At 42.2% G+C, this 27,380-nt stretch overlaps 2 protein-coding genes across 4 annotated transcripts; one reads left to right on the top strand and one right to left on the bottom strand.

Moving 5' to 3' along the window:
• Nucleotides 1-1,881: 1,881 nt before the first annotated feature.
• On the bottom strand, nucleotides 1,882-9,667 carry sra1 (steroid receptor RNA activator 1). The gene is made up of 6 exons (XM_061055809.1): nucleotides 9,434-9,667; nucleotides 4,947-5,060; nucleotides 4,697-4,759; nucleotides 4,451-4,611; nucleotides 4,118-4,226; nucleotides 1,882-3,875 (listed from the first exon to the last, which is right to left on the bottom strand). The coding sequence occupies exons 1-6, from the start codon at nucleotides 9,456-9,458 to the stop codon at nucleotides 3,595-3,597; spliced, it is 753 nt and encodes a 250-aa protein (XP_060911792.1). The 5' UTR covers nucleotides 9,459-9,667; the 3' UTR covers nucleotides 1,882-3,594.
• Nucleotides 8,962-27,133, top strand: apbb3 (amyloid beta (A4) precursor protein-binding, family B, member 3). Of its 3 annotated transcripts, XM_061055803.1 has the most exons (14): nucleotides 8,962-9,367; nucleotides 10,416-10,553; nucleotides 11,955-12,044; nucleotides 17,612-17,775; nucleotides 18,632-18,690; nucleotides 18,937-18,985; nucleotides 21,180-21,329; nucleotides 21,449-21,576; nucleotides 22,085-22,199; nucleotides 22,354-22,435; nucleotides 22,519-22,602; nucleotides 22,953-23,068; nucleotides 23,160-23,339; nucleotides 24,771-27,133. In XM_061055803.1, exons 3-14 carry the CDS (start codon nucleotides 11,996-11,998, stop codon nucleotides 25,035-25,037), a joined length of 1,443 nt encoding a protein of 480 aa, XP_060911786.1. In that variant the 5' UTR covers nucleotides 8,962-9,367; nucleotides 10,416-10,553; nucleotides 11,955-11,995; the 3' UTR covers nucleotides 25,038-27,133. The 3 variants fall into 3 exon arrangements, with proteins under 3 accessions (XP_060911786.1, XP_060911785.1, XP_060911787.1); XM_061055802.1 differs by lacking the exon at nucleotides 8,962-9,367 and having other exon boundaries at nucleotides 10,016-10,553; XM_061055804.1 differs by lacking the exons at nucleotides 8,962-9,367; nucleotides 10,416-10,553 and having other exon boundaries at nucleotides 11,618-12,044; nucleotides 18,635-18,690.
• Nucleotides 27,134-27,380: the final 247 nt, after the last annotated feature.

A 27,380-nucleotide genomic window follows, 5' to 3' on the forward strand; every position in this document is an offset into this window, starting at 1 on the left:
AAACAGACACTTTTTTCGGACTTTAGCTATTGTGAACGTACAAAAGTAGGTACATAGATTAAATATACGAACCCCAAAAAGTGCATAATATGGGCTCTTTAAAGATATCTTATCTTTCGTAAACTTCGGATGGATGTTTAAAGGAATCTAAAGAACAAATATTAAAGGTTTTCTTCAAATAAAAAAAGAGGCAGCTTGACACACTGATGCTTACAGACACCTGAAACAGAGGCATGCTGTCCTCTGCTGCCTCCTGCTGGTCACATGTTCACACTGCAACAACTCTGTGCTGCCATCTTCATAAAGTTCCATTCAGCTTCAGTGCGACTGACCCTGATGCATTGTGAGTAATCCTGAGCTCTAACAGACATGATGGATGAAGTTACCAAACCTCTGTGCAGCTGATCTTTGTGTAGTCTGACCTGCAGACAGTCTTCTTCCTCTCTGTCTTTGATGAAACACTTCTGCTTTCCTCGACTCACTGGTGCCCTCTGGAGGTTAAAACGATGTATCACAGTGTTTGCACGACAACAGTTTAAACACTACACACTACACGTCCTTAGTAGCGCTGTAGTCATTAAGTTATTTGTTCTTTTAGAAAGATGCGTTTTCCTTCTGATCACAGTAATGACGTGGAAAATAACCGATCAGTGGTGGACTTGACCGGTCTTTATTTAAATTCTGGAGTCCGCCCAGTCTGAGACCGAGACAAGACCGAGTAAAAATGCTTTGATTCCGAGACGAGACATGAACACATGAACACGGTGTGTTTCTTTAACAGCTGATGGTTTAAAGAGCCCATATTATGCCCTTTTTGGGGTTCTTATATTTAATCTATGTACCTACTTTTGTACGTTCACAATAGCTAAAGTTCGAAAAAAGTGTCTGTTTTCATGTACTGCTCCTCCTTGCTCCCTCTCCGCTCTGAGTCCGTCAGCTACGCTCTGCTGAGCCCCCACTGTTAGACTCCACGTGGGCCAAGTCTGCTCTGATTGGCCTGCCGATCCGCTCTGTCGTTATTGGTCAGTTGCTCAGCACACGTCTCGGAAATTTCAACATGAGCTGCTGGGCTTGCCACGAGCCAATGGACTTAGATCAGTGATCTCACACTGACAATGACGTTGGACTGACACATTTTTATCGAGGGGGTCTAGAACCGAGCGTTACATGCAGCTAATGCTGCAGCTAACAGGAAGAGGTAGGAGAAGCCGCGTTTCCGCAGACTTTGAATTTTTGCACATAGATAATATGGGACCTTTAAACTCGTTTATTTAGATTCTTTATATTTTTATCTACTGAGCAAACCAAACCGTTAACTATCCTAACAAAGCTATGATGATTCAGAGTTTAACGGTAACAATCACTGAAGTTTGAAACCCGACGAGATCACTCTTATCTGAAACATAATTCAAGACTGACGGATGTTTACAGTCTGTTTAATGCTCGTCGTGTCCGTTTAGCTTCTTTTCTCTGTTATGATGTTGATAGGTTTCACTGAAGTCTGATCCACTGCAGCGTCCAATCAATGAGCGATATTTGATAAGGGGGCGTGTCTGTCAGTAAAAAGACTTGAGACGTCCTTCAACATGGCGGCACGGAACGACTTCAGGTTCAAGCGAGGATCGCGGAAACAAATAATTTGAGACATGAGAAGCATTGAGACTGTTTTCCAAACCTCCTGCTGCACCAGTAGAACCAGTACGTCCTGATTGGTCCAAAATGCAATATGTGAACAAATGTGAGATCCTCAGTCTGACTAAAATCCCCAGATGTCATTCTGATTCAGAAATGTTTAAACCAAACTCTCGTCTATGAGACACACGTGTCAGATGTCAGCAGGTCACCCGCTCAAAGCTTTCTCATGTAGACACAGAACACGGATCATCATGATAGTCATGTTTCATTTATTCTGATCCAGGGGAGCTTAGTGATGCTGAGCTCTGATTGGTTGATTCATCATCTCCAGGTAGGAACACAACTTTAAATACAGTTCATAAAACTATTAGAGCTGTCAGTATGAACGAGGTCATGACGATTAATTAAGGTCTGTATTAATGCATTCATTGTTTTTAATCTCCTGCTATTTTGTCCCTTCAGGCTCTCCGTAGATAGTCGTCCTCAGTGTCTCCCTGTAGTCTCAGTGATGTAAAAGAAGGACACTGCTGCATCTTTGAATGTCTCATTTCACTTTAACAAACTCTCAGACAGATCAGCTGACGAGTCCAAAGTAATATCCACCTTATGACATCACACATTGACCTTTGTTACCGTTCCTTTGAGCTGTTTGACCTCAGTTTGGGATCCCTAACCACTTCCTGTTTCTGTGCTTTACTTCGGGTGCGTTCGAATTGTCCCTCCTATCTCCTTTCACTATCCATTTTACCTTAACCCCGGGGAAAACGTCATGAGGTTAAGAAAGATGTTAGGAGAATTCATAAAGGACTTAGGGAAAGGAGATCTCGTTGCTCTGACAATCCGACCGCATTTTCCACTAGGCCACATAATTAAATGCGACGGGCCGGCGGAGGTTAATGACGTGAGTCCGCCGTGTTGAAACTACAATGTTCAGAAAATGGACTACTAAAAGATCATCTAAAAAACTTTTCCCTGTGCCTTCTTACCGGTGAAATAATCCTAATTAACACAAGGTTGGGATTGAAATAAAAGCAATATAGACTACAAGGCTACGAGTAAGAAAAGTGAAACCATCAGCTTCCTGTCCACTCAGAAATCAACATCAACATAAATATGAAATTAATAGTTACATTTCTGTAAGATATAACCTACACATAATGTTTTAAGCATACAAATGTACAACTGCACAAAGCATTCTTAATTGAATTAAATATGTTGAATAAAACATGATCTGTGTCACTTTACGATCATCGTTAATGTTCGTGAACGGTCGGATGTGCGACTCGCTTTAAATGTTGCGGCCGCAAGGAATTGTGGGGCGGCATATCTCATCTCCTTTCGTAAAGGATGGTCCAGTGTATCCTATGCTAAAGGATGTTATAAAGGAAGCATTGACCCACCTTTCCTTAACTTTTAGAGAATTTGAACGGCTCTTATCATGGCCGCCACTTAAATGCTTCCGGGGTTAAGGTAAAGAGGATAGTGAAAGGAAATGAAAGGAGATAGGAGGGACAATTCGAACGCACCCTCTATGTCCTAACCTTCCTTCTACAGGAAGGGCCTTACTTTATTTCAAAATAAAAGCACACAGCAAGTAAAGAAGTCTCAGCCTAAGACAGGACAAACATTCATAATAAAAGGCTTACCATTTTAATGAAATCAATGAACTACTTAATTCAGCGATTAAAGGATTAATGGTTTGACAGCCCTGACATTTAATACTTAACACCTGTACCTTTAAGAAGTGAGTCCTCAGAGTTCAAACTATAAACAGAGGAGCAGAGCTCTCTGTCAGCTCTGCAGCGCCCCCCATAGGACTAGTCCAACCGTCTGAAAACTTCTGATGTACATTCCACACATAGTCCAGACCAGCCCCCCTATTTAACCTCTGACCTTTGACCCTCAGCTGAAGTGTGAAACAGAAAGAACCAAGTCCAAGTCACTGCAGAACTAACAGAGTCATGATTCACAGACCGCCTCCTGGTCTGGTTTATTTGGGTCTTGGTCTGGGTTTTTTTCAGGGTCCTGTTCTGGTTTTACATGGTCCTGGTCTGGTTTTATGGGGCTTTGGTCTGGTCCTGCTGGTTTGTGAAAACCCTCTAAGCGGTCTGGTCCGAGCTTTCGGATCTCAGCGATGAGTCGTTTGACGCCAACCATCCATTGGCTGACTTCAGTCACATGATCGACCATCAGAGAGCGATGGATGTCATCAGCCGAGTCCCAACGAGCTGACTGTAACTCTAAGAGACAGACAGGTGAGAGTGAGACAGGTGTGAACAGACGCAATAATGAGACAGGTGTTAGGGTAGACAGACAGGTAAGAGTGAGACAGGTGTGTACAGACGCAATAATGAGACACAGACACAGACACGTACATGGTGAGACAGGTGTTCAGGTGTATACACACACAGACAGGTACATGGTGAGACAGGTGTTCAGGTGTATACACACACAGACAGGTACATGGTGAGACAGGTGTTACCCAAAGACAGGCAGTCCATGCGTCTCCTGACAGGTAGGCTCAGTCTTCCTGACCTCCAGCTGTCCTCCAGGACACGAAGTCTCTTTGCCACATCATTACACACCTGATCCTGCACATAGAGGTCAAAGGTCACAACGGCGGCCCTCCTAGTGGTCCCCTGAGGTACTACACTCACAGCTACAGTCCCTCTATCCCTGAAAGTTCTTTGAAAGTTCAGCACTTCTTTTCCACACCTTTAAATAATCTTATTTTAGTAACCATGGTGATGTGTGTGTGGTGTCAGTAAACTGTGTGGTGCCCCCTACTGCTGTGGAGGTCTGTATCAAAACTCACTTTAACAGTCTCTCTGCAGGCAGCCAGTGCTCCATTCAGCACCAACATCACAGCCTCTACATCAGGCTCACTCTCTGATTGGCTGCCATCAGCCTCTTTCTGACCTCTTATTGGTCCCAATGGAGGAGGGGGCGTGGCCACACAGGTAGGAGGTGGACCAGCTGCAGAGGAAACACAATGACGTTACAAACGTAAGAAGAGCTTCTGCGGGCCAAATAACAACCATATTCTTCTTCTGTTGCTTACCTGGATTGAAAGGAGGCGGGGCTGAACCTATTGAGGGAGGGGTCATTGGTGGGGCTCCAGAACCTGAAGACCAATCAGACCAGATGTTTGAAAAAATTAAGGATGCAAGAACTATTAAATACTGAAGCTCTGAACAATGAGGAACCATAGAAGAGGGATAAACCCATCAAGAGCAACCCCACTCTGTGATTGGTCAGCTGTGTGAAAGGAGGCGGAGTCTTCAGACAAACTGGTTCAGGACCACACTGACCTGAATCTGCAGGTGGAGCTGCTCTCTTGTTCAGGAGGTTCCTTTGTGGTCCGCGGGCCTTCTGCAGGTCGTATGAGAACTGAGGGGGGTCATTCCATCCTCGCTCCTGGTTACCTAGGCAACACAGAGACAGGTTAGGTTTTAAAGGAGAAGCTCATCCTGAACGTTTGCTGCCATTTTTACTATCTTTACTTTACAGCAGCCTTAAAAATGATACAAATGAGTTTTTAGTTAAATCACAATCAGAAATACGTTATTAATCCCAGGGGGAAATCCGTTAGTCGTTGTTAAAACAAACCATTGAGAGTTGTTGACCAATGATTAATAATTTCAGCGCGTATCGATTTAAAGGACCAATCAGTAAGATGTGTAGTGAGTGAAATGATAAAGTGACCTTACTATATGATCAGACATTAAGGAAACATGCTATGTTGAAGTGCTGGCTTCTCTGACAACAATGCAGCAGCCAGTATGTCCTCCTTCTAACTTTAGATTCTGGTCCTGAATGCTCTGGATTTGTTTGGACCAGAGAAGGTAGACGGTTTTAAGGCAATCCCACACAGCCGTTTTGGACGCCCCTCGGTTTGCCAGATATGAGACCAGTTATCAGGTCAAACCAACAGGTGTTGCAGTGATGGAAGCGGGCAAGAGAACTGGGGTACATCCGAATTGTCCCTCCTATCTCCTTTCACTATCCACTTTACCTTAACCCCGGGGAAAACGTCATGAGGTTAAGAAAGATGTTAGGAGAATTCATAAAGGACTTAGGGAAAGGAGATCTCGTTGCTCTGACAATCCGACCGCATTTTCCACTAGGCCACATCATTAAATGCGACGGGCCGGCGGAGGTTAAAGACGTGAGTCCGCCGTGTTGAAACTACAATGTTCAGAAAATGGACTACTAAAAGATCATCTAAAAAACTTTCCCCTGTGCCTTCTTACCGGTGAAATAATCCTAATTAACACAAGGTTGGGATTGAAATAAAAGCAATATAGACTACAAGGCTACGAGTAAGAAAAGTGAAACCATCAGCTTCCTGTCCACTCAGAAATCAACATCAACATAAATATGAAATTAATAGTTACATTTATGTAAGATATAACCTACACATAATGTTTTATACATACAAATGTACAACTGCACAAAGCATTCTTCAGTGAATGAAACATGTTGAATAAAACTTAATCTGATGAAAATGTCTTTTATCTTTTTATCTCTTACATGATCTGTGTCACTTTACGATCATCGTTAATGTTCGTGAACGGTCTGATGCTCGACTCGCTTTAAATGTTGCGGCCGCAAGGATTTGTGGGGCGGCATATCTCATCTCCTTTGGTAAAGGATGGTCCAGTGTATCCTATGCTAAAGGAAGGTATAAAGGAAGCACTGACCCACCTTTCCTTAACTTTTAGAGAATTTGAACGGCTCTTATCACTTAAATGCTTCCATGTCATTTCACTCAGTTAGGAACCTTCCTAAGCTAAAATGACAATTCGAACGCACCCCTGGTTCAGATAGAAGTGATTGTACCCGGCCTAAAAAGCCTCTTCATGTTTCTAATAAGCTCCACGAGAAGAAACGTGCTCAAACTAGGATCAATATTGGAGATGCTTTTGAAAAATGGAGAGAGGATAGAACACAGAAAGGTTTACAGACAGATGCAGAGCTGGATAAACACTGAAGCTTCAGTGTCCACAACATGGCAACCTGTGTGAGGATCAACTCTACAGAGGAGGGGGCGGGGGGAGACAGCTTGACAATGTTTAGAATTTAGACTGCAGTACCCATTTTAAACACTAGGTGTCAGAATTACATACTGCTCCTTTAAATTAAGAGAATTGTTGCCTCATATTTTCCATCAGGATCTTAATCACATCAGCAGCAGTCTGTAATCACCAGAGGATTCTGAATTATTTGTTTAGTGGTTTTCTGCTTCATTCGCTTCCAGATATTAAACTTCACGCTCTCTGAAAAAAAAGAAGTTATTACATGTTGACAGCTGTAACTCTGTGTATGAGCACAAACCCTGCTCCAACCAAACTATTGGATCCGTGGCTGCTGAATTAATCGACATGATGATCAATTATTGCTGCAATGTCAAATGACAAACATGCATCAGCCTAAAGTTCTCATGTTGACAATAGCTGCTAACATTGCTCTGAATGAATTATGATAATTTTAAAAAAGCCTCTCATAAACTTTCATTTCTACCCTAACAGTTACTGTTTTGTGACTTATTCTGCTGCCAAACAATTAATCATATCCAGTTCATCTTCTGCTGAACCTTACATCGTTAAAACGTGTACGTAGGCTATTTGTTGTCTGGGGGATTCATAGAAGGGTCATTCCAGAATTGGAGGACATTTTCTTTCCCACCCATGAAAATTTAAATAATTTGTGCAAAAATTCCTAAAACACATAGTTATTGAGCAAATTGTATGTGTCCTGAGGCAAAATGTAAAGATAGTTGTGGTGAAAGTGGTTTTAAAACCCTATTTTAAAAACCAAATATCTCCCAAACACCCCCAAAAGTGGCTGTATTCTCTTGTCCCACCCTCTCAATGGCCAGTTTTAATATCATTCAGTTAAAATACGTTTTTAATTTACTTTTTTTTAACATGATTGTATTAAGGTATTTCTCTTGTAATTGTTGATACTGTTTGTTTAACCATGAACATAGTTTTAATAATAGTTATTATGCCTCAAAGTTGTGTCCCACAACATGCGTGCAACCCTGTTACCAAAACAATTTAAGCAATGCAGAAGAAGAGTAAGAACAGGAAACAACATGATTCAGCAGAAATGACATCTTTAAGCTATGTGCAAACACCATGGCTAGACCAAATTTAAGTGCTCTCTTCTATTTCTCATATTTTGTTGACATTCTCAGCCTGAATTGAGTGTGTCACTGAAACCAACTCAACCCTGTTACTGATTTTATCAGAATAAGACAATTTCATTTCAGTTTTTTTTCTTTCTATATCTTAGATCAGGGATGGGCAACTTTGGTCACAGCAAGGGCCACATTCATTCAATTCTGACTGCCAGAGGGCCAAATTGTAGAATACAAAAATGATTACAGTCATTTATGTCTCAAATTAACTCAACATATACCAGTGATCAAATATTATTATAGACATATTTCTGGTTTTCATGATTTCATGGCAGATTTTGTCATGTTTTCTTCATGTTTCCAATTAATTGATATGTAAAAATTGACCTGAGGGCCACGTTGAGGGTTGATGGGGGGCCGCATGTGGCCCCCCCTTAGATTGTCCTTTGCCAGCTAGCATAACTGCTAGTACAGCTAGCATCTACCAGTAAGAAAAAGTTTGAGCATTAGCACAGATTTGAAACCATGTTACTAAAATAAGAGTAACAGGTTTTTTAGAGTTCTTTTACACCTATTGTGAAACCTATCAAATAATATCAACAAGGTTCCTGTTATCCTGTGTTTATTTATTACATTTATGTCATGACTTATAGTTTAAAGTAATGTATACATTCACCCCTGTTACTCTAGTTTCAACCCTGTTACCATGTCATTTTTTATCAAAATAATCTTAAATTATTTTCTTAAATCAGTATTAAATGTAAATGTGACACGTTTTCCAGGTTCCTGAGTATCTGTAACAGGGTTGCACCAAACGCAGCTCACAACAAAGAAAACATCTAATAAAAAATGTGTCTTTGATGCCTGAGCTGGACGAATCACATTATTTGATGGTTTATTACTTTTTTTTTTTTTTTTTTTATATTTAACAGAAATTTGCAAAACAAATGGTCATTTTTTCAAAAGTTTTGATAGCTAAATTGTCCTCCAATTCTGTAATGACCCAGAAAATGAAATGATGTTTTAATGAAGAGTTTTAAAGACACATTCCTCTCAGTTCCGGGATCAAACCAGTCCAGATCTTTTGTTAGATTAGAGCCTCACATGTAGTCTAACAGGGTTCACAGTGTAGCTGTAATATTTACAGTTTATGGTGTAACATCGAAGACTAAACTAAACCAAACCTCTTTAAACTTCCGGCTCACTTTTCAAAGCAGACAATAACTAAATATAGTGAATCGACAGTTTTTCGACTAATTGCTGTATTTTAAAAAGGCATACAGAAAAGTCAAACTAAATACTAAATATAGGGTAGTTTACCATGAAGAGTCACAGAGAGTCGAACAATCGATCATTTAACATCGATCGGGACAACAACAGCACAAAGACTGTCTGTACCTGTATTATTACCTGTATAGTGAATGTTTGTGAGCCGAACTTAAAATAACAACATTTCTTTACTTTATTGATGATTTTTTTTGTTTAATTCCGTTCTTTCCTTTAATGTGAATAAAATATTCATATTTCTCGATGAGGTTTGGCGATCGTTCAGTCAACTATCTCAACAGTCATCAAACACAGCTACAGGTAGCCTAACAGAGCACAGAGAACTACAGAGAACTGTCAGTACAATTCATTTAGTGTCCTGTTTACCTGGTTTGATGAACATGTCCTCCATGTTGAACTCCTTGTTCAGGTAAATATCTGCTGCTTCTTTCTCTCGGTGTAGCTAGGCTAACAGCTTCCGGCTAACGAGCCCGATAACATTTAAAACCTTATCTAACCGTGAATATGAACTGATATTTATTTACACATAGCCTACACTGAAACTAAACTGTGAACTGTTCAGTGTGATGTTTAGTTTAATGAGCTGTTTCTGTGTTACGGCACTAAAATAACCACTTCCGCTCTGATTTCAAAATAAAACGTATTGATTGAGTTTTGTTCAAACTAACTTTTATGTTTAATGAAAAATGTTCAGCAATGAGGTTGTTGTATTTACTATATATTATTCTGCTTTATGAGTTATTGTTGTAGTGTGGCTCCTTTCTGGCATGTCATTCCCATAGACTGTAAATATTAATGGACGTGGCCAGAGAGACGAAAAAGTCATAACACGTATTGTTTTCAAAATCAAAATTGAGCCGTTTAAAGATACTCCCCCCCCCCCACCCCGTACAATTTGTGCCAGTGATAAAAATAACTAATCAGACCTATTTGTTTTTTTGCCATTCATGTGTATGTGACCTCCTGTGTTCCTGCACCCAGCCTCTAGTGGACACTTGAGGAACTGCAGGATTTTACACTTCAGCATCTTCAGCATTTACCAATACCCACTCTCTCTCTCTCTCTCCCCTCTGTGTTCAAGTATCAAAAATTAGCGAAAATTCTCAAAAAACATTTAAAATAAATAAGTATATATCAAAGTTAGGAAAAACATTGACAACCCTACTCCAACAATCAGTTTTTCTACAACCACACACTCTGTATCATCATATTTACATTTGAATGTCTAACATTTGGACATAATAATACTGATAATAGAGTGTGAGCTTGTAACACCATATTTAATGTGTCTACTCTTCTGAGTGTTATGCTCCTCAGTTACATTGAAAATTGGGATTTTACTTTGCAGGATACCTGGCCTGACTTCCTGTGATGTTGATGAGCTTCACGCGCTCCCTGCCGTCAAAACTTTTTCCGGGACACGTGGCCAGTGTGTCATACCTGCTATGACGTAGTGTGACCTCTGGGGAGCGTCAGGTGGAACATGGTGAGCTGATGAAATCCTTTGTTTGTTATAAAAACATTTAAGGTGATTGTTTGTGATCGGTTCGATCGATTATGGAAAAAGAAAGAGTTAATGTTCTGTGACAAACACATCGATTACATTATGACACATTATATGAAAAGTGTCCAGTTGTTGAAAATACCAAAAGCAAAATATGTAATATATGTAATATATAATATATGTAATATAAAAAAGTCCGAGTCCAGTGTGACCCCTGAGCCACCAAGGAGGGAGATCCCCTCACATCAGTCCAGCTCAGATAGAGCCAGTGTTTCCAGCCTCACCATCCCAATGAAAACAAATTAAATCAGTGATGTCAAATGGATATAGATATTAATTCTCCTTTTTTTTAAGTGTGTAATTCTTCATTATGGTTGACAGAATATTTATAAAAATGCTTTGTTTGGAAGTTATGGATCAAAAACTCAGGAGGCAGTCGGTGGATATTTGTGGGAATGTTTGTGAAGGTTGTCACAACTTTCAATACCGCATGTTTTTTAAATTACAGGATCTCTATTAGTTTAATTATCAATACTATTAAAAAGTAGTGAAGCTTTAAAAAAATCCAGTTCAACAGACAGGTGTGTTGGAGATGAGTGAATGCATCAAAAATGACAGAAATCTCTCACACAGTCTAAATGTACACAAGCATTGACACGTGCAACATCTATATTAAAATGTTTTTTTTTTTTTAACAGTTTAGACAGTTTGTGGGAGTTTGTCTGCATGTTTGGTAACTGAAAACAATAAATTACCCAACATTTGGTGTCTTTGACCTCCGTTTTTGTTGCTGTGGTATCGATATGATTTAATTTTTTAGTAAATAATTATTCGTCTTTTGGTTGCACTATAACGATCGTTTCAAAGTTTTAAGTTCTGGTATCATGACAGCCTCAATAGTTGTTATGAAAATGAACTTTAATGAGATATTTTTACTGTGAAGGTCGAGTGAGGCAGAGAGACAGAGAGGGAGGGGAGTGATGACATCATCAGGGGGAGGAGAGAGAGGAGAGAGAAAGGGAGGGTGAGGAGGAAGAAAACAGCATCCTTCATCCCACAGAGAGGAGAGAGAGAGAGAGAGAGAGAGAGAGAGGACAAGTGAGAGAAAGGAGGGACGGACGAGATCAGAGAGAGTGAGAGAGAGAGAGAGAAACGCCGGGACAGGAAATAAAATAAAAGAGAAGAAGAAGAGGACGAAGGAGAAGAACGAGGAAACTGATGGTGCCGTCTGAGAGAGAGACGGACGGAGGGACAAGAGACACAGAGACAGACAGACAGTCAGAGAGAGAGAGAGAGACGGGCAGGCTTTAACATCTGTCATCTCGGCCTGTGTGTGTGTGTGTTTGTGTGTGTGTGTGTGTGTGTGTGTGTGTGTGTTGGAAGGCGATCAGCTGATTGGACCCCACACGTAGGAGGGTGGAGCCATGATGGGCAAGGATTACATGTTGGCCATCATCATAGTTAACTATGACGGTGAGACACAGACACACACACACACACACACACACACACACACACACAGACAAGCAGGGGACCCTGCTGTAATCCCGCAGGTTTAAGGAGACCGTCTGTATGTGTGTTGTTTACATGTTGAGTATGCTTTTTTGAACATCTGCAGACTCAGACGTTAAGATGAGTTGCTGTGGTTTGTGCAGAGTGTGATTCACACACTGTGAGCCACTCTGTAGCATCGTGTCACCCTCACCGGTCTCCTCACACCTGTCTGAAGTGATCTTTGACTAAGCCCCTCCCCTGTACAGCGAGTGTTCAGACAGTCAGTGTTTTTTTTAATATCTGAATGTTGAAGCTGTACACTGAGAGGAAACTGTTATCAATGTGTTTGCTGCTCTAACTTAGGCTAACAATAGCATGCCTGGCTAACTAGCTTAGTTCATAGCATATACAGTATATTTAAACGTCTTTATGACTGATTTAACAAAGTCTTCCACATATATAATATATCCACAAGTTTGTTGATCCTGCAGCAGGTAAACAGGCTGTAACGTCTGCAGCAGGTAAACAGGCTGTAACGTGAAGTTGAATTTTTCAAAGTTGGACTGAATGTGATTGGTGGCGGATTTACTCCCACATGTTAACACCTCAATCTGACCAAACTGGATTCATGCTTTCTGAGAATGCTCCACAGTTACCACCCAGAAGCTGAGCAGCACAAATGTGTAGTAGAAGAAAAGAAGACAAAGGTATGAACGTGGCACAGAGTATGTATGAAATGTAAAGAGCTTTAAGGTTGTCCATGTCACGTTTGTAGATGCAGTTTGAAGGTCAGGGTCTTGAGTGAATTCAGGTCTGTAAACTGGCTCCTGTTTGCACCTTATTTACTCATCCTTATTGTTGTTTTAACTTTTGGTCTGCAGGTTGTTTAGAATCTGACAAAACATTGATTACTCCTAACACTTATTATGGTGTACCATGAGTACAGATGGAGAACATCTAGAGGGAAATTGGGAAGAATTGAGAAGTAGGACTAAATGTTTGATCAATAATTTGATAAAAAATATATCATATCCATAACTAATTTAAGTAAGGAAGTGGTTGAATGATGACACCAGCATTTTCAAAAGGTTGTTATAACTTGAAGGTGGCTCGATGTCTTTCTGTATCTTCTCTGTCCACTTGCTTTGTGGCTAATGATAAAGAAGGATGTGTTTAATTAACATTTATTCAGATGTAAAGTTATGACAATTTAACAACATTTGAGCTTCTCAGCCTAACACAGGAAAATCTTTCCCTCTCGCATGCTAAAAGTAGACTCCATAATTAGCATTGACCAGGGGCCAAAGTTTCCAACAATGTTGCTAATCTGTGAAGGAAAGCTAAAAGAAGCTAAGCCTGGATCTTTGAGTTTGTCGGAAAGATAAGTTGGCATCAATTCACTGTCTGATTCTTCCACATCAGCTGGAGAAAGTTTTTAACAAACTCTGGTAGTTTTCAAGAGAACTAGGGTCGTCACGATACCAGAATTAAAAATTAAATATGATTTTAATAAATATTAAACAATGTTGATACCTGTTTAATACCATGGCAAAAAATAGAAGTCCTAGACGCCCAACATTTGATAGTTTCTTGGTTTTATTTATCAAAAATTGAAGGTTAACTCCTGCACAGTGTCTAACTTGGCAACATTGTTGCCAACATTTCAGTATGGTAATGTTACCGATGTTTTTGTGCAATTAAGACAGTTTGCATGCAATGTTTGAAACCGTGGAGCATTAAGTTAAGGAGATTGTATTGTTTCAAAACATGTGGTATCAAAAAGACTTCATATTTTTTTTAATCCAGCCACTGTGTTTTACTGTGCTCTAATATAAAGGACTCGTTGTGATCTAATGTGTGATGGTAGAAAAACGACAGGTTGGCAGCATTAACATAGAGGGGCGGAGCTTAATGGACCCAAGGCCCTGCTTTCTGATTTTCTGATAGGTTGCTGGATATCCTCCATCAGTCACATGACCTCACTCTGAAACAAGGTCAGACCGGACCTCACTTAAATAGAAGTACAGGAAGACACACACACACGAACAGGGATGAGGATAGTGTGTGTGTGTGTGTGTGTGTGTGTGTGTGTGTGTGCGTGCGCACGTGCGCATGTGTGCGTGTGTGTGTTTGTTAGGTCATAATGACAGAACACACGCACGCTGTGTTCATACAGAGTTTATACAGAGATGAGTCAGCAGCCGTTGTCTTTTAGAGGATCTTACAGTGAGTGACCTCAGACACGTTTTTTTATGGAAACGTTCTCACTGTCAGGGTTTCACTGTGTGCTCAATTCTTGTTCCACATCACCACGTTGGAGGAGGATGGTAGAGGCACAGACAGGTTCTGGTTAGAAACAAACGTTTGTAGGATTTGGTTTGATTTAAAATCTTAATGTTGAAAATGTAAAAATTGCAAATTAAACTAATAACAAGCAAAGCACCTCTAGAGTTGCTCTATTTGAAGGTGCTCTATAAATAAACTTGCCTTACAAATAAATGAATGAAGTAGAGTTACATACCTTCTTTGATTGGGTTAAGTTGTGTTTATAATTAAATTAGTGGTTTGTGTCCAAAGAAACGTCAATAAAGTTCAAACATGTGAGACATGAGGGAAATCTATTTAGTTCTATGCAGAGGCAGAGAGTTCAGAAAACATGGTCATGATGTATGTGGGTAATATATTGCGCTCTCACACTGATGTCTCCTTTTTGAACTTGTTTTGTTGTTATAAAGTTTTGTTGATGTGTGAGAGAGTTGACTTAGTTTAAACTGTGGGTTATTGCGTTGGTCGGCGTTGGTCGGCTGTATCGATCACTGCTCCCCTCCCCCGACTTATTCCAGTCATATCGTCTCTCAATCAGCTGATTCAGCGTTTTGTGTCTCTGACAGTTTATTAATTATTCAGACCGTGTTCAGTTTCTTCTCCTCTTTCAGCTCTTCCTGTACCCCAGTTTGACCTCTGGTTACTAAAACAGTTCTTATATTCTTTACTGAAGGGGGTAGATATCAGGAACACCAAGAACATGATGCAATACTGACTTTAAACGATCACAGAGATTAATCAGCTTTGATCAGTTCTGTCTGTTCTACATGAGTCTGGTTCTGATCCAGGTTTCTGTCTGTTCTGCATGAGTCTGGTTCTGTTCCAGGTTTCTGTCTGTTCAACATGAGTCTGGTTCTGATCCAGGTTTCTGTCTGTTCAACATGAGTCTGGTTCTGTTCCAGGTTTCTGTCTGTTCTACATGAGTCTGGTTCTAATCCAAGTTTCTGTCTGTTCATCATGAGTCTGGTTCAGCTCCAGGTTTCTGCCTGTTCAACATGAGTCTGGTTCTGATCCAGGTTTCTGCCTTTTCATCATGAGTCTGGTTCAGCTCCAGGTTTCTGCCTGTTCAACATGAGTCTGGTTCTGCTCCAGGTTTCTGCCTGTTCAACATGAGTCTGGTTCTGATCCAGGTTTCTGCCTGTTCATCATGAGTCTGGTTTTCACTCCAGGATTCTGCCTGTTCAACATGAGTCTGGTTCTGTTCCAGGTTTCTGTCTGTTCAACATGAGTCTGGTTCTGTTCCAGGTTTCTGTCTGTTCATCATGAGTCTGGTTCTGTTCCAGGTTTCTGTCTGTTCATCATGAGTCTGGTTCTACTCCAGGTTTCTGCCTGTTCAACATGAGTCTGGTTCTGTGTCAGGTTTCTGTCTGTTCATCATGAGTCTGGTTCTGATCCAGGTTTCTGTCTGTTCAACATGATTCTGGTTCTGCTCCAGGTTTCTGCCTGTTCAACATGAGTCTGGTTCTGTGTCAGGTTTCTGTCTGTTCATCATGAGTCTGGTTTGCAGATACGTTTCTTCTGAATTGTTCATCTCTATACAAATAAAGATTGACTGACTGTTAATGGAGACAGTGTAATTAAAGGATAAAGAATGAGTGTGCAGGGAGAGGTTGGATTGGTTTTATTGATTTTATGACAGTCTGTAATCTCTCAGTATTATCTGAGCAGAATCTCAGAGTTGCTTAATGTATCTAAGACTAACATCTCTGCCCAATCGGCTCGTCTCTGTGCTTCATGCTGTCACCTGATAGGACAGAAGCTCCATACAGGCTGTAACGTCCTGTCAATAACACCTCTCTGAGTGACATTAAGTTTCTTGAAAATTTGAATGAAAGTGTGTAAATATCAAACCTATGAAGAAGATACGCCTGCACACTTGCTCACAACGTTTTAAATTTTCACCTGAAGAAGACCTCTGGTCGAAATGTTGTGATCAATGAAAACGTTTTGTGGCATTTGAGCAAGTGTGAGGGGCTATCTTCTTCCTAAGTCTGCTGGTTTTGCACCGCCCTGCACCTACGTGATGTGCTCCTTTTTCGAACCTCACACCAAATCTGTTAACATTTGGAAACGTACGTACGTTTACTGCTCATAATCAAGTAAGATTTACAAATGTTGTCAAAATGTTCAATACTTTTTGATACCATGTTTTTAAACAATAGAATATCTATTAAAATGATCGATATTATTAAAAAGTACCACAAAGAAAAAGGCATCCATTTCACATGACTGGTGTGTATGAGAGGAATGAATCCATCACTGTACACATGAACACATGAACACTGTACAAAAACATTGGCAAAGTAAGTTTTGGTACAATAAAGACTTAATATTGGGTGTCCATGGCTTCTTTATTTTTTGTTGTGCTATCAAACGGTCATTGATATCATGTCATATCCAAGGTAATCATTCTGGTATTATGATACTCCTAAACCCTTATTACTTGTCAGGTGAAGCAGAAGTGAGAGCAGCTGAAAAGTTGAACTCTGGTTGATGAAAGCAGGTGAAAGTCGAGGCTCCACAAATAGCTGACGTGTGAAGTGTGGATATCTGAAGGGTCAGCTGTGAGTGGAGCAGAGACAGCAGTAAGAGGCGTTTGAGCTCCCGTCGAGGCATTAAAGACATGATGTCAGTAAATAATGGTCTCATTTAGAGTCACACAGACAAGACAGCAGGGGAGGAGTTAGGGCGGGACCAGAGCCTTGGCACTGGGCGGGACTAACTCTGATTGACACGGTGCTACCATGGAAACTATAAATGTTTTGTTAAGTGTTTGGTTGGTTGTACTAAAAGAAGCTCTGAGGAGATTGCTGTACATGTTCTCAGTAAGAATGTTTCATCTAAGGAAGTAATCATTTGGACAAGAGGGCGGAGTCACTCCTCTCCAGCCCCACCCTCTTGTCCAAATATGGTAAATTCTGGCTTTAATACAACATCATCTACTTACTTGAGGTTTCAGAACTGTAGTCAACAAACCACTGAGTGATGTCACAGTGTTTATGTTGACTTCTTCTCCTCTGTTTATTAATGTATCCGATGTCCTCTTGTGTATCTGTGTGTGTATCTGTGTGTCCTTGTATGTATGCGAATATATGTATGTGATTCATACATATATTACAGCTGTTTGATACCATGACAACAGAAACAGAAGTCCTAGGCCACCGATATTCATTTATTGTAAACTCAGTTACAGGACACCTTCTTTCTCCGTGTGTATGCAGACAACATCTGGACTGATCAGAACCTGCTGCTGGATCCGGACCTCCCCTCCGGCTGGAGAACCATCAAAGACTCCACAGGAACGTACTACTGGCACGTTCCCACTGGCGCTACCCAGTGGCAACACCCACGCCTCAACACAAAGCCACAGCTCCTCCACACACAGGTTAGACCAGAAAAAACATCCAAGTCAACCCGGATTAAACCAGTTAGTCCAGATTAAACCAGTTAGTCCATATTAAACCAGTCAACCCGGATTAAACCAGTTAATCCATATTAAACCAGTTAGTCCATATTAAACCAGTCAACCCGGATTAAACCAGTTAATCCATATTAAACCAGTTAGTCCATATTAAACCAGTCAACCCGGATTAAACCAGTTAGTCCATATTAAACCAGTCAACCCGGATTAAACCAGTTAATCCATATTAAACCAGTTAGTCCATATTAAACCAGTCAACCCGGATTAAACCAGTTAATCCATATTAAACCAGTTAGTCCATATTAAACCAGTCAACCCGGATTAAACCAGTTAGTCCATATTAAACCAGTCAACCCGGATTAAACCAGTCAACCCGGATTAAACCAGTCAATCCAGATTAAACCAGTCAACCCAGATTAAACTAGTCAATCCTGATTAAACCAGTCAGCCCGGATTAAACCAGTTAGTCCAGATTAAACTAGTCAATCCTGATTAAACCAGTAAATCCATATTAAACCAGTTAGTCCAGATTAAACCAGTTAGTCCAGGTTTTTTCCTACTATCCTAGTAGTTCGTACTGTTTAGCTGGGCTGTTGTTTACTTTCTCATTGCGAGACCAGAAACCAGTTTAGCCAGACCTGGTGTCCTGCAGAGTAACCACGACTGGAGGTCAGACTACAGACTGCTGTTGAACGCAGTATGAAGTGCAGTACTACACACTACTTTCAGCAGCAGTCTGTAGCAGGTGGTTTAGAAAGCAGCCCGTTTGTCTGATGTAGTACTCGCTTGTTTTCTTCTTCAGTGGTGTTTTCTTTTCTAGCAGGAAGAGGCTGGACCGCAGAGCTCCAACACAGGAACAGATGGACCACCTGAGGCCAGGTAACACACACACACACACACACACACTCACACATAGAGACACACACACACACACACACATAGAGACACACAGAGAGTCACACACACACACACACACACACACACACACACACACACTCAAACATGCACACACACACACACACACACACACACACACACACACACACACACACACACACACACACACACACACACACAGACACACACACCATCTGTAGAGTTTATATTATTTTGTTTTCCCCTCAGGAGTTCTTGGCATGAAGATTATATCACCAACCACGATCCAGACGCCAAGGTAACACAACAACAACAACAACAGCAGCACCAAACCCGCCACAAAAACACAACATGACAACAGCAACAACAATAACATTTTAACAACAGAACCACGACCTGGACATCACCTCCTGTGGACTCAGCGCTGAACGAGGCCTTTGTTTTAAGGGCGCGGTCTCACTGGTCATCCGTACCGTGCCCAAGCACGCTTCAACGCTAAAGTCCAGTTCGTTTGACCAGTGTGACCGCTCCGTATCGTGCTCAGGCACGGTACACTTCCTTGTCTTTGGCACACATCGGAGAGGTGTGCTTCAGGACGGTACACTTCATGCTCGAGCACAAGCACGCGGGTAAACAACGCTGACAGCCTTCATTATGGAGAAATCCAGAGTTTCATGGCTGTATCTGACTAACATGACACAATATAAGACACAAAGTAGCTGTCATGTTCTCTGTTGTTCTCTGATGTGCGGGTGTCCGCGCGGACTCGCGCGCGCACTCGCCTGTGGACTCGGCCGCGCGTCTATTTCATTTTTTTATTTATTTATTGCTGTGTGTGATTAAAATGGCTTAAAATAAGCTGCAAAGTCAGTAAAGTAGCTGTCATGCTCTCTGTGTTGTTCTCTCTCTCTCTCTCTCGTCCGCCTGTTTGTAAACTGAGCACGCTTCATAATAACATAAAGCGTGCATGTGTTGTATTACGACGTTATGTACAAGAGGTAATCGTTCTTAAGCACGGATAGTCCTGTGTAGTGTGACCGCGGGCCGTGCCGGCCAGCATAGGAATGGCGCAGCGGGGGGTGGGGGGCAATCGTGCTTGGGTACAGCACGGAACAGATGACCAGTGTGACCGCGCCCTAACTGAACTGTGTGTGTGACGTCAGACAGTGTTCACTTCCTGCCGCAGTATGAATGTGGAGGGAGCGGTTTGGGAAAGGTCTGAGGCTGAGGCTGTTTTCTAAACCGTGTACTACATACTATCTAAATCAGTATGCAGTATATACTGTATACTGAACACTGAGTTCAACAGTAGTATGACTGGCAGTCGTCGGTTATTTTGCAGTATGCTTGGCACGGTTAAACTGGTTTCCGGTCCTGGAATGCGGAAGTAAACAACAACCCATCTGGAGGTAATTAACATAATTAAAATAAAACAAGTCTACAATCTCTAACATATTCTGTCATTTATACACGATGCCCTGGGTTGAAATATGATTGGCATGCTATTAAAGTTGTAGTATTCTTTTCAGACATTCAGGGTGAACTTTTACTCAGCTGTGAATAATATGAAGTGCAAGCCAAGGACCCTGTAATTGTAGCTGCTTGTCCAGCTGTTGCACATGCACTGTACAGTCTAAAAAGCAGGAAAATCTGAGGTGGTAAGACATATAAATATATGAACATGTCATATTTGTTATTGGTTCATAATGTGGCAAGATATTCAGTCACTGCCACTGATGAGTTCAAACAGCTGCGCTCCGGCATTTTGATCTCTGACCTGGCACTTTGCATTGTGGGAAACAGTACGCGAGGTAGACTGGTCCGATGCATACTGTACATTTTTCCCGAATCAGTATGACATCCTGGTATTTTTGGCATACTGCGGATCTCGCAGTTGTTCGCATACTGCACACTGCATACTGCATTTTGGCCAAATCAGTACGTACTAGTAGTATAGTATGTGGTTTCGAAAACAGCCCCAGACTGTGTGATGATGTCAGAGGAAGTTAATAATGACATCATAAGAAGCAGACTATCTGTAGTCCACATTATTCTGCTGATCTGTTTTAATCTGTGTGTCATACTTTAATAATACATATTTAATCTGATTTAATCCGTCTCTCTCTCTATTTCAACAACTCACTGACCCATTATTCCTGTCTGTCTCTCTACATCTGTCTGTCTCTCTACATCTGTCTGTCTCTACATCTGTCTGTCTCTCTACATCTGTCTGTCTCTCTACATCTGTCTGTCTCTACATCTGTCTGTCTCTCTATAATCTGTCTGTCTCTACATCTGTCTGTCTCTCTACATCTGTCTGTCTCTACATCTGTCTGCCTCTCTACATCTGTCTGTCTCTACATCTGTCTGTCTCTCTACATCTGTCTGTCTCTCTACATATGTCTGTCTCTACATCTGTCTGTCTCTCTACATCTGTCTGTCTCGCTACATGTGTTTGTCTCTCTCCATCTGTCCACCTGTCTGTTTCTCAGTGTTTTTCCGTCCGATCTTTGGGCTGGTTGGAGGTCGAGGAGGAGGACCTGTCTCCTGGCCGCAGCAGTCTCGCTGTCAGTAATGTCATTCAGCAGCTGTCTAACTGCAACAGCCCAGAGCAGAGAGACAGGCCGGGAGCATCGGGGGAGGTGAGACACCTTCTGAGGCTGGACCCGTCTGTCTGTCTGTCTGTCTGTCTGTCTGTCTGTCTGTCTGTCTGTCTGTCTGTCTGCATACTGACCTGTCCCTCTGACCTGTCTGTCTGCAGGGTCGTGAGATGATGCTGGTTCTGAAGAAAGACACTCTGACGTTGTTGGACCCTTTAGACCACACCCCTCTGCACAATCAGCCAATCATCAACATCCGTGTGTGGGGGGTGGGGTGTAACAATGGCAGGTGAGAGCAACAGAATATGATCAGTGACCAATCAGAGGAGACTTGACAGAAGTGATAATTGTATAACAGTTTAATTAATTTAAATTTAGCTAACAGAGCTATGAGCTAAGAGCCTCCCCCCAACCACCCCCCCCCCCCCCCCCTTAATGTGCAACATCTCTCTTTGCGCTGAATGTTTCATCATGCTCAGTTGATGGTGTCACCTTTTAGATTTTTCTGACCTGTCTGGTCCTCACTAACACTCTCACTCTCTCTGTTTCTTTAAAACGCCCCTCCCCCCACCCCCCTCACCTGGGCAGGGACAGGTAAACCTCTCCACCATTACTGCTCACATCTACAAACACGCTCAGTCACTCCACCCTCACTGTTGATCCATCAGCTGGAACATACAGTGTGTGTCTGTGTGTGTGTGTGTGTGTGTGTGTGTGTGTGTGTGTCTGTGTGTGTCTGTGTGTCTGTGTGTGTGTGTGTGTGTGTGTGTGTGTGTGTGTGTGTGTGATGCATTTAGGGACTTTGCCTTCGTGGCGGGCGATAAGGACAGTTGTGTGCTAAAGTGTCACGTGTTTCGCTGCAACGCTCCGGCTAAAGCCATTGCCTCGGCGCTGCATCAGATGTGCTCCAAGGTCAGTGAGTCTGCCTCGATGCATGCTATTAGCATGCTAACATTAGCTTAGCATAATGTTACATGCTCTTTCTGTTGAAGTAGCCTGTTAGCATGCTAATATTAGCTAAATATAACCACATTTTAATCCGTTTTATTCGTGTTTGTTTCCACAGATAATGATGTCAGAGAAGATGATGAGGCCGTCTCGCTCTCTGACGATGGAGAGCATCTCACCTGAAGACCTGCCCAGACAAGGTGACTCACCTGTCCTGCTCTGTCATCACCTGCTGCTCTCTGATTGGCTCTCTGCTTACTCTGCCTCCCTCTATGTGTTTCAGTGGAGTTCCTGGAGGCGGTCCGACAGCAGGTGCAGAAGTTTGAGGTCCAGTACATCGGAAATCTGCCTGTGTCCAGAGCCATGGGTAGGACACAGCACACCTACACACCTGAAAGCTGAAGTGACTGTTTGTTCAGTGATGTCTGCAGAATGAACTATAGCTTAAACTCCCATGTTGAGTGTCAGGAGCTGGGAAGGTTAGCTCAACACTGCCCTCTATTGTGTAGGACAGTTACTATTATTTTGACCAGGTTTACCAGGTTACCACCAACTGACATAACGTCCCGATTCCATCTTTCTGTGTGTGTGTGTGTGTGTGTGTGTGTGTGTGTGTGTGTGTGTGTGTGTGTGTGTGTGTGTGTGTGTGTGTGTGTGTGTGTGTGTGTGTGTGTGTGTGTGGTGTGTGTGTGTGTGTGTGTGTGTGTGTGTGTGCAGGTATGGAGGTGTTGAACAGAGCCATAGAGAGCATTATGAACTCTACAGACAGAGACGAGTGGGAGCCGACCGTCCTCCACGTCACCGACAACATCCTGTCTCTGTGGAGGGGGGAGGTACGCCTGCTTTGCACTCATCTATTGATCTTAAAGGTTAAAGTTCAAAGACCTCAGTGTGTCTCTGCCCTCTCTGATTGGCTCCTGACAGGAAGGGGAGGATCCTGTCTGGGAGTGTCAGGTACGTTTCCTCACCTTTCTGGGCGTTGGCCATGACAGCCACACCTTCGCTGTGATCCTGGACGGCGGCACGCAGCGGTTCGAGTGTCACGTGTTCTGGTGTGAGCCAGATGCAGGGACCCTGTCTGAGGCGGTGCAGGCGGCATGCATGGTGAGAACCAGAACCAGAACTTGACAGTTTCACTGAGCTTTCGTAACTTCAGAATAACTCAAACGGTAAAGATGAATCACTGTAAATCAGTGGTTCTCAAACTATCCTACCTACCACCGGTGGTACGTGGGCTCCCTGTGGTGGTACGCAAAGGACTCTCCACAATATTAAAAAAAAAAAAAACGTTCAGCATAAAACGCCTCTTACTCTTATCTTATCTGTCTTGTATCTATTAGGTTGTTTTAATATCAGATGTGTTTTCCCCTCTAAATTAATCTAGTTTTTGCAACAAACAACTTTAATCTTCTCAATTTATGTTCGCGCACGCACAGACACCAGGAGTACGCCTCGCATTTTGAAAAGTTCCACTCGATATTCCATTATTTATAGGAATTCAGTACTGAATCAACAGAAAGCAGGGCCCAGGTATCGTCTTTGTGTGGGAAACACTCGAGACTAAATATTCTCAGGTTGTTGGTATAAAGTTGTCATTTTTATTGTGCTGCACTTTTTTTGATTTGGGCAAATGTCAGAGTTGTGTGGAGTTTAAGTGCCAGTTCTAGCGCTAACCCTTAGTAGTCCTATAGTGTGGCTGCCAACAGTCAATATAAATAATATTCTTTTTATGAACGATTTTTATAGAGCGCCACAGGAATGATTCCTAAAACCCGGAAGTAAGTTAGCATTTGAGCGCCATGGGGTCTAACGTCTAAAAGTCAACGGGGATTATGAATGGGTTTGTGGTTAGACGCCTGAAATAAGGTCTGTGGTTAACACAAGCTGAAGAGATGTTGGAGTTTTGTTAGACCACATAAACTACATTAGGTAATACCCCCACTTGTGAATTTTGAAGTTTTTACGCGTCTTTAAAAAGGCGGTTGCTAACAAGTGGCCAAATGTGATTAGAGTGTTTGTCAGGGACATTAAACGCCATCACGCCGGACACAGAGGCCGGGAATTCTCCCACTAGTCGGAGTCACTATGTCTCCTGTAGGTTTAATCTTTGTGTTAAGGTGAATATTGGGTTAGTAAACTATTTATTAAGCTACGCGGATTAGTTTATCGGAGTTCGTCTGAAGCATAACGCTAGTGACGTCACAATCATCCGACCGTGGTGTAGTTAGCTTGAAGCATAACATTAGCTTTTTACTTCTGTCGGCCGCATTAACACTTCAAACATCATAAAAATGGTGTTCATCTGTGAAGATTATCCTGCTGAACAAAACGCCTACGCATCAGAAACCTGTGTTTGCCACAGAGCTTATTTTCTGCAATGATACAAAATCCAATGCAAAAATCCCATAGGCGAATTCTCATTAGACCCTATGGCGATGCAACTTCCGGGTTGGCCTAAGAAAATACGTCATATGGTTTGTTCTCTATTATCCGGCCCCCTGCTGGTCGCTGATGTCATCACTTCCTGTCTTCCAGGTTCAGTATCAGAAGTGTCTGGTGGCTCAGACTCCGCCTCCCAGGAGCAAGTCGTGGCGTGCGACCCCCTCAAAGGTCAAAAGGGCCAACTCTATGGATGGCGCCATCTTCCCTCCTCTTACGGCAGGTTACCATGGCAACAGCAACATTGGCGGCTCCCTGATGACGCAGAGGATCGTGAAAGGCAACGGCAGCAGCAGCAACGTGAGGAAAGGGATGATGGCATTTTTCGAAACTTTCCGGAACAAACAGGCCGCCACCTCCTAATGATGGGGCAAGGCCACCTGAGACTCGTGCCACCAGAGACCACCTAACCCCCAAGACTGTAAACAAACACCAGGATGGCTTCTCAGGAACCACACTTGACTCAGGTGGTCCTGACTCAGCCGCCTTCACATCACCAGCGAAGCCCAGAGAACACAGCCACCTGGAACACCTGGGGTTAGCTTAGCTTAGCATTATAGTGCTAGCTATTTGACTGCTGGTGGAGGAGGATGAACCAACAGGTGTTAAAGAACCAGACCATGAGGTCTTCTACTTGATCGATCAGCTGAGCACCAGAGGATCAATTCACCCAAAACTTAAACACAAAGTGAGCGGCAGATTTGTCGTCATATGTTCTCAGGCGAGCCGCGTCGAAATTAACGCTTAAATATTTACAAACATAAAGAATAACGACAATTCAAAGACAGCTGACCACTCATAACTTTTAAAAAATCATGTTATTATGACGACTGGAGTCTGATTGGTCCTCAAACTTTCCCCTGAATTGTCTGAAACATAGAACAAGAGCTAACATTGAGCTAATGTTCAGCTAATATTCAACTAACATTGAGCTAACATTAAGCTCAAATTGAGCTAACGTTGAGCTTAAATTGAGCTAACATCTAGCTAACGGTGAGCTAATGTTAAAAATACTGAAGTAACACTTAGCTAACATTGAGCTAACATTAGGCTAGCACTTCTGTTCTGGTCTATGTTTCTCTAAATGGGACCCTTTCTAATTAAATGAACATCATCTCCATCTTTAGTTTTAGAACCAGAAGTGACCCTATTTGGACATGTGGGAGGACCCCTCCCAAATATGGTCACTTCATTAGACAAAATGTTATGACTGAAAACATGAACAGCCCACTCTTGAGAAATAACGTTGAGAAGAAGGCATGGTTCCCGGCTGGATCAGAGTCAGATATTAACCTTTATGTATCCGCATTGAGCTATTTAGAGATTTATTAAAGCTGCACTAACTGATTCTGACCACCAGGGGGCGGAGCCACGAATACCTGCTGATGTGATGTTTACTGACCTATATGTTCCAACAAGTCAAAAATCAGAAATTACTACCATCGTGTGTCCAGGACTTTTTTAACGTGTCCGTTTGATATTATTAGATTTTTACTAGAATCACATCGAAGTTTGATATTTGGGTATCGTGACGAAACTTGTCTGTGGTCAATCATCATTAGAGGAACAGTCTGTCAGTTTGTGAGCGCTCTGTTGAACACATCCTGAGTGGGTCAGTAAACACAACACAGACAGGAAACAGTTAGGCCCCATGTCCACCTGGCGTTTTTTCCGGGCAAAAAAACGCTGGCCACTTGCATGAAGCGTCTGGGAGCTGCACGTGCATCCCGTCTCCATGACAACAGTCTGTTGACGATGGCCGCTGTATGACGGACTCTGCTCTGTTGCTTTTTAATGTATGTTTATATGAGATCGCTTTTTTCCCAATCAGACACGAAGCAAGGAAGATGTGGGTACAAACATGATCCGTAGGAGACAAAAATACGGGGTATATCAAACATTTTGAAAAAAACCGCTTGTGACGTCAACAGCGCCTTTCTGAAAAGTTGAAAGTTTTCCAAGCGCTCAGAGCGGCCGCACAAAAAAAGGCGGAGCTCGGAAAGAAGACTTTGAGCCGCCTGCTGCTGCAAACACTCTCTCCTCAATGGGAACATTTATTTTTAAAGACGGCAGCGTTTATAAAAAAAAAAAAGAAAATGCCAGGTGTGCATGGGGCCTTTTTCACAAAGTCTTAAAGAGTTCGGCAGTTTGCATGTCAGGCACGAATGACAGCATGGAAGGTCATTGAAAATATCCTGGATGATCCGACGTGTGTAAGAGCTTCATTAACGTCTGGAGGAAGCTGAGCAGAAATATTTATCTTACTATGACACGCGTGATTTAAAGGGGCAGTACGGCTGTCTCCCGATTGGCTGAAGCCCCTGTAGATAGAAGCTTTAGTGTGTTTAATGTCAGTAGGAGAAATCAGTGAGAGGACTGCAATGTGTGCAGCACAAAACAAACCAATGATGTCATGTAGAGAAGAACCAAAAATGTCCAATAAAGTGAAGAAAATGCTCTGAGTGTGTCGCTTTAATCATGTGATTTGATTGGATGATAGCTTATGCTACATTAGCTTCATGTCCTGTTAGCATATCCTGATGAAAGTGAAGCTTCGTCCATTGTTTGTATCTGTGGGGGAGGGGCTATCTGTGTAGACGCTGACGCTGATCTGAAATGAGACGGTCCGGTCTCCAGACAGTTCTCCGTCAGCATCAGAAGGCGACCCCGCCCTCACGTTGCGGACGCACTCCTCAAAGAACCATT

This window comes from Labrus mixtus, chromosome 14 (assembly GCF_963584025.1).
Source record: "Labrus mixtus chromosome 14, fLabMix1.1, whole genome shotgun sequence".
Classification (NCBI taxonomy): Eukaryota; Metazoa; Chordata; class Actinopteri; order Labriformes; family Labridae; genus Labrus; species Labrus mixtus.

What these genes read in the sequence shown, in the direction of transcription:
- sra1 (XM_061055809.1), bottom strand. Translation starts at nt 9,458, where the DNA reads ATGGAGGACATGTTCATCAAACCAG. An exon ending in CCCGCCTCCTTTCAATCCAG is followed by an intron (nt 4,612 to 4,696) that starts GTAAGCAACAGA and finishes TTTCCTCTGCAG; the next exon opens with CTGGTCCACCTCCTACCTGT. An exon ending in CATGGACTGCCTGTCTTTGG is followed by an intron (nt 3,876 to 4,117) that starts GTAACACCTGTC and finishes TCTGTCTCTTAG; the next exon opens with AGTTACAGTCAGCTCGTTGG.
- apbb3 (XM_061055803.1), top strand. Translation starts at nt 11,996, where the DNA reads ATGATGGGCAAGGATTACATGTTGGCCATCATCATAGTTAACTATGAC. An exon ending in CACAGCTCCTCCACACACAG is followed by an intron (nt 17,776 to 18,631) that starts GTTAGACCAGAA and finishes TTTCTTTTCTAG; the next exon opens with CAGGAAGAGGCTGGACCGCA. An exon ending in ACCACGATCCAGACGCCAAG is followed by an intron (nt 18,986 to 21,179) that starts GTAACACAACAA and finishes TCTGTTTCTCAG; the next exon opens with TGTTTTTCCGTCCGATCTTT.